Genomic DNA, 11,355 nt, shown 5'->3' on the forward strand with positions numbered 1-11,355 from the left:
GTTGGTGGCTGAATAGCTACATTCTCATGTGAATACATTCTTCTGCTGTATTTTCATAGCCACTGCCATATTTTACCAAGCCATATTCTTGCCTGCCTTGTGCCACGCACTGCAGCAGAGAAGGAGCCAAACTTTCCCAAGTTCCAGGATGTTGTGATCAGCAGGTTTGATTCAAGCCCGTTACTGCTCCAACCTCCTGCGTTGTACAGGCTGCCTCTGGGCGCTCACCTTGCGGCTGACCGGTGCAAAGGCAGCAGAAGCCTCCTCCCCCTTTTTGCCACACTTGCATAAGGAACAGGTGAAATATCTCACTAGGGAAACATGCTGCAAAATGAATCTGCTTTCACCCCCCACCCTCCTGCCCCAGGTTTAAAGGAAGCAAGAAGGATGATCTGCTGGGAGTTTCCTATAACAGGCTGATTAGGATCGATGCAGCCACTGGGGATCCTATCACAACATGGAGATTCTCCAGTATGAAGCAGTGGAATGTGAACTGGGAAATACGTCAGGTAAAATCAGAACAGCTTTTCATGTCCAATTCCTACATTTCAATCTCCTGAAGATGCTTTCACCAGATCATTTTTTAAAGCCCAAAACTAGCCTGATGTCACGATTTATTAAATAATCCATTTGTGTGACTAGCGAGATAAGATGGGTGAGGTATTGGACCAACTTCTGTTGGTGAGAGAGACAAGCTTTTGAGCCACACAGAGCTCTTTGAAGCTTGAAATCTTGTCTGTCTTGTAGCCCATAGGACTAGTTTGCCTTTATTTTATTCACTGCCTTGTCTTCATTATATTCTGCCTTTATTATATTCAGCAGCCATGCAAGGAACTTACAGGCCTGTACCCTGTAAGACATTAGGCCTCAAGCCTTATGCTAAGTGCTGAAGCTATGAACTTAGGCACAGATAAATGGCCCAATTGTAACCTCCAAGTTTTGAGGAACTGGGAATAGAGTGTATAAGGGGAAATTCTACTCATAACGACACAGTCAACCACAGGAACATGAGTTAACATCTGCAGATGACTGCCCACAAGAGTGCCATGGCAAGGAATTAACATATATGATGATAAGTTGAGATCATTGATGTACTAACATATAGGAGAAGGGCACCTCAATGTTAATAGGGTGAGGAAATACAAATAAGGAAGAGGGGAGAAACCCCTGCTGAATAGGCGTTAGACATAGTGGCATCAGCGTACCATATTATACAAGTTGTATCCCAGCCTTCGGACGGTAGGAGAGAGACATAGTCTTTGGAATGGCCAGAATGATGGCCACTGGTGATGAGGAAAATAATGGCTCACATTTCAGGTTGTTCTGCAGGAGATGGTGTGAGTATATGGATGTGCAGATGGACATTCTGTAGTAGCTCTATCTACCTTTACTGAGTTGGGGTGTTTGTGACTGTGCTAAATGTATTAACAAACTATTGTAAGTGCAGAAGTTTTCCTATAGGGTGAGTGTTGCAACTGTGCACATCGGGGTTCCCACCTCTACAGTAATTTTAATAACACTGGGCCTGATCTTGGGACAAGAACCTGTCAACCCTCAAAGTGATAACTGGGCATTCTTAAGTAATCAGTATAATTAATACAAGAATCTACAGATCAGGCTACATTCTCACCAATAGAAGTTGGTCCAATAAAAGAGATTACCGTACCTACTTTGTCTTTCTAATATCCTGGGACTGTCACGGCTACGACGACACTACATACAACATAGGTATTATACTGTTTTTTTTAAAAAGGCAGAGACTGAAAACTCAGATTTAAAGCACAATCAGAAAAATGCAAAAATGGCACCTGTTTAACATATCTGCTCCCTTTATGCCTAAATCAGATCTGCTCATTGTAACTGACTAGAAAGGGGACAAATTCAGCCCTCAGTTAAATTCTGCCCCTGATTTCATTGGGATGGTACAGGTGAACTCAAGAGCAGAATCGGCTTCCAATGTGTTTTTAATGCTTTACCAGTAAAGTGATAGCAGAGTCAGCTGGGATTACAGTCTGTCTGACCCATCATTCTCTAAACTCCAGAGGCAGAATCTTGATTTCTGGGAATGATGTGAGATGCAGAAAGAACCCAACTTGACACTCAAATCCCAGGCTGAGTTTGCAGGGATAACATGGAAATAATCTTCAAGCTCTGCTACTTCAATGCATAAGTCGCTGAGAGAGGGTAAATATGGAGCGCCCCAATGTCATTTTTACAAAGACACTCAGCTTCCTTGGTCCAGCCACGCTTTGCTCAGTGTAGGATTTGGTAATTGGAGGGTAAAGGTGGCTTTAAGACACCTTTTGTGAATCCTAGATTCGGGGGCCAGAGAGTAGCCTGACCCCTGACATAAGTCAGAGCAGCCTTCAGGCTGCTCTGTCTCAGTGGGTCTCAACCAGGGGTCCGGGGCCCCCTGACTGCAAGCAGGTTTCAGGGGGTCTGTTAAGCAGGGCCAGTATTAGGCTTGCTTGGGCCCAGGGCAGTAAGCTGAAGCCCCACCGCATGGGGCTCAAGCCCGGGTCCCCAAGACCTGCCACCCAGGGCTGAAGCCAATACCTGAGCAACTTACATGCAGAAAAACAGTTGTTGTGGCACAGGTGGGCCATAGAGTTTTTATGGCATGTTGGGGGGACCTCAGAGAGAAAAAGGTTGAAAGCCCCTGCTCTAGCTTACACCTGGCTCCCTTTAGACCCAAGGGCCTTTCCAGAAGCCAGGGATAACAGAAGTGTGAGAAGCTCCAACTACCCCCCAAGAATGCCCGTGTGTGCCAGGGTCTGGGAGGGTGTGGTGAGGAGCTGCTATACCAGGATCACAAGGAGGCAGAATTGCCCAAAAGCCAGCTCAGCTGGCTTTTGGGGCTTTGTACAACTAGAATTCTAGCCCCCAAATCACACTTGGATTCAGCACATGACATCCTGAACAATAATTAAATAGTAACGTTCTTTAACTTGTTTGCATACAGTCTCAAAGTAGGGTCGTTCCTGTTCTTTGCAACATTCCCACTGATCTGTTTAAAAGCTAGGAACTTCCCCAGCTACCTTAGTGTGATCAGTGAAATGGCTTATTGTTTTGGCTGTAAAAACAGTAAGGAAGATTTGACCACAAGAGGGCCCTAACTGAACAGATTGGGGAAAAAGGGCTTACTGAAAATTCAGAAATCCTTTTCCCACACTACTCTTATTAGCAATGCCAGCTATTTATTTATTTATTTAGGCATTTATAGACCAACAGGTATTTATTGGGCTCCGTCTATTCTAAAGATTCACGTGATCACTGGTACAGAGGTGATCTTGTTTATTTTCATTACTGGTTTTTGCTGTTCATTTTCTCTTTAGGTTGCAATTGAGTTTGATCAGAATGTGTCCATTGCTTTCACGTGCCTGAGTGCAGATTGCAAGGTTGTCCATGAATACATTGGAGGTTACATCTTCCTGTCCACTCGTTCCAAAGACCAAAATGAAACACTGGATGAAGATTTGTTCCATAAATTAACTGGAGGACAGGAATGAGGTGAAGCAACATGTTTGTTTGCTGGCAAAAAGGAGCAGACAATATATAAGATTTTCTCTCTTGTACTGTTACTTCTGTTGGCTGATGGAATAGCAGACCGTGTACTTATCCTGTGTCAGAGGGATGGGATAAGGTGACTCTTGATCAACATTAGGGAAATAAGACTTCTTTGGTTAGTTGTTTTCGTGCTACGTGAAGATTTCACCAAAGGTTCACTTTATCTTGATTTGTTGATGGACATTTCCCATTCTTTCCTGTTTAACGTAGATGACCTATTTTAGCATCCTGAACAAGGAATTTGAGGATATTGGGATACACGTCCTGTTCTCTGTTACACTGGTGCAACTGCCATTGATTTCCCATTTTCTAGGTTATCTCAGGATTAATAGAGCTAAGGCTACATGAATATACATTTGAAAGCTATATTACTGGAACAAAATACTACCTATCATATACATAGGATGGTCCTTTCAGTACTCTGTGATCTGTCTTGCACATGGAACTATCAAGCTCTGAGGATCAGTTAAGGACCCAGTCCTGCAAACACTTTTTGCTGTTGTTGGACGATTCACAGGCACGAAGTCACACTGAAGTCAAAGGGACAACTCCTGTGCATAAAGTCAAGCACAGGTATTAACCTTGGCACTTAAACATTAGTCTTTTGGGGAATATTTTCATTTTGATGTTAAAATAATTGTTTTAATAGCTATTTCTCCATTATTAACACTTTACAAAGGCCTGTAAATGTGCTTCCTCGCTATTTTATGAACGTGGCATTAAATTCTGGGCAAAAGTGATTACATGCTATTATCTACTTGAGACCTGAATTATCTGTGGGAACGTTGATACTAAAATCTGTAATGCTGAATCCTTTGGACTTGGGTTTCAAGATACACACTTCACAACTGCAAAACAAAATCCCTCTTCATTGGACAGATAGGTCCACTGGAGTTAATGGTGAGACTCCCATTGTCTTCAGTGGGGTTTGGCTCAGGCCTGTAGTGCTCAACTGTTAGCAAAGTGCTCGATCCCTGGACAGGGTAATCCAGGTATAGTCATAAAATGCTGACAAGTTAAATGGCATGGATGCACTTAAGGAAGTACGGCACCCAGTACGTGGGTTGCTTCCACACCCCCAAGATTTCATGCATCCTGAGATGCTGAATTTGTCACTACAGAATCACTGCTAGGTGTTGTTTGTTTGGGCTGTCGTCGGGCCTGATTCTTCTCTCACTGGGTCTGGTTTTACTCCAGTCTCTCTGTTGGCTGCAGTGGAGTTATTCCTGACGCATACCGATGTATGCGCATGAGGGTTCAAGTGGATTGAAACAGGAGGAGGAGCTGTGGAGGAGCACCACAAACCCAAGCCAGGGAGAGGAAGGGGAGCATTCCCTCTTCTTATAGCAGCGCTGTTCCCCTTTCTTTAGCCTTCTGTGGGAAGAGTTAGACCCAATGGTGTTCTACTAGTGAAATTCACTCGTGGTGCAGAGGGACCATACAAAGCCTTCTATGCTACTTAATGCCTGCTCGGGAGCTGCTAACAACAGTAGTAAGTAGTTCTTTTCATCAGTAGATCTCAAAGCCCTTTACAAAGAAGGTCAGTGTCATTATCCCCATTTTACAGATGGGGAAACTGAGGTCTGGGGGAAGTGAAGTGACTTGCCCAAGGTTGCCCAGCAGGACCATGGCAGAGCCAGGAACAGAACCGTGGGCACTTCAGTCCTTGTCCAGTGCTCTACCCACTAGGCGACACTGTGAGATCAGAGAGAGGCAGCATGAACTGATCTTGCAATCCAAGGTACAGGCTGTGTTAGGCTGTTGATTTTGAAGAAGTCTACCTTTGCTTCATGCCATGGGGAGTTCTGCCTACACCCCACAGCATGCTAGAGCTGCCGGCAGCAGGAGGGAACCACGTGGTATGCTGTGTATATATGAATGTTCGTGCAGTAAGATTTTGAAATGTTTCCCACTCTAGCCTGGCTTGAAACACATTTTTGCTGTTCCAGCCCTTAAATAAAGACACACTTTTGTATTCAAGGAAGGCTGTCGCTGGGATTGTGTATCGAACACGCGGTATCTTTAACTTCCATTGTTTTGCGCTCATGCTAATCTTTGCTACCCTTCAAACAATGGTGTCCTGCTGGTGCAGGGAGGATGGCCCTATATACTCATCCAGGAGCCTGGAGGACGTCTTTCCCCTAGTTTTCCTTTATAGTCGTGAACTCTCAGAAGCTTAGCAGCGTGCCAACCATCCTCCCGCCCAAGGAGTGCTGGAAATGGTACCCCGTACAGCCCATTGACATCACTCCGAAGTGAGTTAGAAGGGTCACGCTAAAGATTCCTCACCTCAGGGGTGGCCAACCTGCGGCTCCGGAGCCCCATGCGGCTCTTCAGAAGTTAACATGCGGCTCCTTGTCTAGGCACCGACTCCGGGGCTGGAGCTACAGGCGCCAACTTTCCAATATGCCGGGGGGTGCTCACTGCTCAACCCCTGGCTCTGCCTCAGGCCCTGCCCCCACTCTACCCCTCAGCTGGCCGTGCCCTCGCTCCTCCCCCACCCAGCCTCCTGCATGCCACAAAACAGCTGATCAGGAGGTGCAGGAAGGGAGGGGGAGGCGCTGATCGGCTGGGCTTCTGGTGGTCAGGAGGCTGTTATGGGGGAGGGGGCTGCTGATGTATTACTGTGGCTCTTTGGCAACGTACATTGGTAAATTTTGGCTCCTTCTCAGGCTCAGGTTGGCCACCCCTCCTCTACCTCCTGGTCTTTGCCAGCTTGAGTCTCATCCCCCTGTATGGAATATTGTCCACCGCCACTGTGATGTGTTTATCGAGGGACACATTGCCAATATTTTTCTCTGCACCCACAGCTGATTTGACAAGCAATATGCTGCCCCTACTGTTACAAAAGCGCCATAGCCTCCATAGTGACCACAGGTATTCCAGACCTCCATTTTTTTTTCCCTGTTGTCCAAAAGCTGGCACTTCCAACAGCACCACGCCCCCTAGGAGCTTGCTGGGGCATCGGTTCATGACTGACTCAGGGCTTGTCTATTCTGGGATCTTACTCACGAGGGTCTTACCTTGGTTTACAAGCGGCCAGCGCCAAGCGGTACAAGGAACTTAGTGTGTCTACAGTAGAGACTTGCATTGGTGCAGTTACGCTGCAAAGCAGGAAGGTCCTGAGAAGGAAGGATACCAGGTATCGCTACAGGCAGCCCCTTGTGCTTTCCCTGGAGGTCTCAAAGTCCTGTCCAAGCAGTAACACGGCCCAACATTTTCACTTCTTCATAATTAGAAAATGGAAGAGCAGGTGACCTTTCAAAGGGGCATTGCTGTCCCTGAGACACCAGTTAAATCGGATCCGTTGCTTGTGAATTCTCCGCCTGACCCCGGGCATTCTCGCGGAACACGAAATAGCGTAGTGCTGCCCGGGTGGCACGTAGAGCTCTGCCACTTGTGCTTTCACGTCTTCGTCAAAAAGCTTCCTTGCTTCTCCAGTCCCCTCTTGCAATGCTGCTGTGTGGGACACCTTGCCTCAAAAGCAAATTAAACGGCAGGAGAGGCTCTTCACGAGTTTCCGGTATCTCGGTCAGAGCTTCCCCCAGGGGCTGAGATGCTTTGTGTAGCCAGGCCCTGAGTCTCGGGTGCACTGGGGCTATTGCTTTGCCAGAAAAAAGCTGCCCTTAAGCCAGGTGAAAATCCCCTCAGTTCTACTTCCTGCAAGTGCGTGTGTGTTAAAGGTCCCTGCTGTGACCGTCCATAGAGGGCATGAGTCTGTGACAGGCGCCTGCTGGAGTGTTTTAGCTCTTTAGCTGCTACAGCTCGAGCTAATGCTTTTAGCCCTGGTTCAGTCCCTGGTGCATGGGGCAAATAGAGCGAGCGTCTGTCACACCAGCAGTACGAGGGAGCATGACCAGGAGTGGCGGAAGTGCCCTAAAAGTGGGGGGTGGGGGACACAGGCGCCTGAACTGTGGTGCTGCCCCCAAGGCCCTGCTCCTGCACCGCCCCTTCTCCCCGAGCCCCTGCCCTTGTGCCACCCATTCCCCTGAAGCCCCATCCTCAGACCCCTACTTCTCCCTGAGCCTCAACCGCCTCACCACCGCTTCCCCCGAGGCCCTGCTTCCATTCTGCCTTTTCCCCCCTCCCCGCTTGCTCCTCTCCACCCCTCCCCGTCACTCACCCTTTTGGCCAGTAAAAACTGGGGGGGCATGGCCCACTGACACACACACACCCTGTTCCGGTGCCCCGATCATGACCCACTATTCCAAGCCATTGTAATAGCTATTGGCAGCTAATATGGCCTGCTTTAACTCACACCCCATGATTGGGCCAACTGCAGCTCAAAGCCACCTTTTGCATTGCCACCCACGCTGAGCCAAGTGCTGCTTTGCTAGACCCCACGAACCAGCCCTTTGTGTGACTTGGCATTTCAGTTACTGTGCACCACAGCCTGCTTGCCTTACTCATACAAAAACCCTGCTGAAGTCAGTGTTTGCTTGTGGATACCAGCTGGTTTACGCAAGTGAGTAATGGCTGCAGGATCAAACCCTTCTAGTTAGATGAGTTGTTTACATAGTACCGAAAGTGCCTACAAAGTCCCTACCCTGAATTTAAAGGGAAACTCCATGGAAATAAGATTTTTGCATTCAGAGACAGAGCTATTGTCTAGACGAAAACAAAATTAATTACGAAATGAATATTTGGGCTCTAAATAATAGTCCATTGTTGCCACCCTATTCTGTATGTCACAAAGCAAAATCAGATCAGGGTAAAACATTACACGTCTTGCATAGCTGGGGCCTGCTCCAACTCCCAAGGAATTCCATGAAAGAGATTTACCACTGATTTCGGAATGGGGTCCTGACCTATAATACATGTGTACAACAAATAGCATGCAGTGCACAGACCATAGGCTTGTTTAGACCACAGGCTAAATAAACGTGTTCTTGCTTTTATATTCCTTGTAGGAGAAGAATTAACTTGTGCTCACTCTGGGGTTTGATTGGCCTATCCAAAAATGTTTCCTCTTTTATTGGCCTTTGATGAAATTCTCCAGTTTTTTAGATACTTCCATTGTTAGGTTCCTTTTAAGAATTCTTTGCCTTCCTGGTGGGGAAACACTCAGCGCCAGAGCCTTTACAACCTGGTACCATCTCTTTCTATTGCTCCCTCCTAGCTTCGGCTTATCTCACTGTGTCATTAAGGAATGCAGGCCTCATCCTTAACATTCCAGCTCGGACAGTCAGAGGCTTTGACTCAGATCAAGGGAGAAGCCGAGGTGGGATCTGTTTTAGATTTCAAAACCCAACCACATACGCGGTCTGTGCAAAACTGCCTGATCCAAACACATGCCCGAACTGAGATCCTGGCCATTCCCTTTGCCTTGTCACAAGAAGCCTTGGTAGAGATGGAGAGAGGAGAAAATAAAAAAGTTAAAGAAACAGCCGAGGCTGGTGATGTGTGGATGAAAGCAGGTGGATGAAACTGACACACAGCAGAGCTTACCGCCTGTTTACAGCAGATCGCAATGTGTGTGTGATTCAAAATAGGGTGGTGGCAACACTATCTACCCCTAGGAGCCTTCATCCGTATGACCGTGGCTATTTATTACTAGTCAGATCAGGTCTCCATTGTGCTAGGCACTGTACTAACCTGTGGAAAGGCGTAGTCCGTTCTCTGGAGAGCTGACCATCCAAAATGCAGACAACGGCTGGGGAGAATACTGAGGAGGAAGAAAGGCAGGACCTGATCCTGCAAGAGCGCTCAGCACCTTACAGAACATGCTCGGTGTCTTTCTGAATTGGGCCCAGGCAAAGGGCTGAGCACCTTGCAACACCCACTGACGTTAGCAGGAGTTGTGTGTGCTCAGCACTTTTCAAGGTCAGGCCCGTAAGGGGCAAGATTATGTGTTGATTTTCACCCTGCTTGAACCGAATGGCCCCGTTGCTAGTTACCATGCTGTCTTTTCAACTCTCCAAAGGCTGCCTGGTTTGACTCCTGGGGTGAAATCACTGGGGCTGACTGAGTGAAAAGTGAGGGCAGAGTTTGGCTCAGAGTTTAGTTGGGCAGCCTTTTAAGAGTGTGATTAGTCCATTTTCCCATGAAGATACATTGCCCATAAGTACCAAGCTCGCAGTAGCAAATGCTCCCGCAGGACTTCCTGGCTCAAGGCAAAGAGAGTGCATCACCCTGTCATGAGTTAGTCTGGAGATGAGGGAAGTCCAAAGAAAAGTAGCATTTAATGCTTTGAGGGTGGAGTTTTCATGAGCTCTGAGCACTGGCCTAACTCAGCTCCCATAATGAGCGCTTTGGCTAATCCCACTTTAAGTGGTAATTGAATCAACTAACTGGGGCAGGTACAGAACAGCTGAAGCCACGGATGGTTTCCTACCATGTTGTTAGCAGGAGCCCAGGATACACAGTCAGGTGAGCAGTCCCTCAGAACTGAGGGCAAGTCTACATGAAGACGCTTTATGCTGACAGGAGAGCTTTCCCATTGCTCTCCCGTCAACATACCACTATCTACACGGGGTGTTAGGTCGGTATAACAACGTTGCTTGGGGGTGTGGATTTTTCACACCCGTGAGCAACACAGTTATACTGATATAGGTCTGTAGTGTGGATCAGACCTTAGTGGGGCCGCTTGTGTGAGTAAGGCAGCAGGATCAGGCACTAGGTCGGGAAACCCTTTGCCTTGGCTTAGAACTGAACCAGCTGACCCCACAGTCTACAAGGGAACAATCCGTACGTCTCCTGGGAACCACAATGGCTTCCAATAGTCCCATTAAGAGACCATATCTTGTTTCTTCGGATGTTCTGCTAGTTTGCAAAGCCCCTTCCCCCCTTAGATAGTGAATGACATGGCCTGAGATAAGTCTTGTATGCACATACTTTCAAGGTCTGTAGGAAAAGCAGTGCATGGATTAAAGTCCTGTCTTTGGGCTGTGCAGGTCTGCCATGCACAGATGTGTTACTCTCCTGAGACAGCAAAGGCTCCAAAGAGAACACAAACGACAGCTTTGATGATTATTTGGCTTGCAGTAGCACCTAGGGTTCTGTGCTTTTGTTTACACTTTCACTCCGGTGCAGTCCCTATTGACTCCTGTCCCTGCTGTCTGTGTGCTTTCCTATAAAATCTTCATCTTCCTCCTTCTCCTAATGATTATTTGCATTACAGTAGTGCCCAGAGGCCCCGCCTGAGAACAGGCCCCGAGTGTGCCAGGCACTGTACAAACATATAGTCCCGTCGCTTACAAGATAAGACAGCAAAAAGGTGAGGGAGGAAACCCAGGGGAAGTGACTTGCCCCAGCTCTAAGGGCAGAACTGGGACACTTTATAATTAATGAACCATGCTCCCTAAGTCTTCAGTCTGCTGAACACAGGTTATGCCCTTCTCTGGTTAGGGGCGGGGAAACACCCCGTTCCTCAGACCTCCAGAGATGGTACTTGAGGTGAGAACTTTGGTATTGACATTCGCTTGGGGCCTCCTTCCATGTAAGGCTGCTCTTAAAAGCCACTTGCCTTTGTGTGGCTGTTTCCAGGGTTTGCACTTTTAGTCTCCAGGCGCCTGCAGAGAAATGTAAGCAGGCTGGGGTGACTTTATCTGCTGCTTGAGAAATCTCAGGGCTGGTGTCAGCAGACAAGCGTCAGCATCGGCCCTTCTTCACCTTGACCCTTTAGTGAAGAGACGTAATAACTACCCCCACCCCAGCGTGGGTGGACGAAGAGGAGCTCGGTATAGAAATTGTTCTCCCTCGCTCTGCCCCCCCATCCCCTCAGACTGAAGGGGGAGGGACTGGTCCTGCCTGGGGAGGGGGTGTTAGGAAATCTTCCCACCACCTTGC

The 11,355-nt window shown here is 47.7% G+C and overlaps 1 protein-coding gene across 1 annotated transcript in view; it reads left to right on the forward strand.

Moving 5' to 3' along the window:
- Positions 1 to 5,547, forward strand: part of FERMT1 (FERM domain containing kindlin 1) — a 39,946-nt gene extending 34,399 nt beyond the window's left edge. The window contains exons 14-15 of the mRNA XM_048842538.2: positions 368 to 509; positions 3,336 to 5,547. Of these exons, the coding sequence (XP_048698495.1) occupies positions 368 to 509; positions 3,336 to 3,509 (316 nt within the window). The 3' untranslated portion in view covers positions 3,510 to 5,547. The remainder of the gene's footprint in view (positions 1 to 367; positions 510 to 3,335) is intronic.
- The last annotated feature ends 5,808 nt before the right edge of the window (positions 5,548 to 11,355 follow it).

Source organism: Caretta caretta, chromosome 3, assembly GCF_965140235.1.
Source record: "Caretta caretta isolate rCarCar2 chromosome 3, rCarCar1.hap1, whole genome shotgun sequence".
In the NCBI taxonomy this organism is placed as follows: Eukaryota; Metazoa; Chordata; order Testudines; family Cheloniidae; genus Caretta; species Caretta caretta.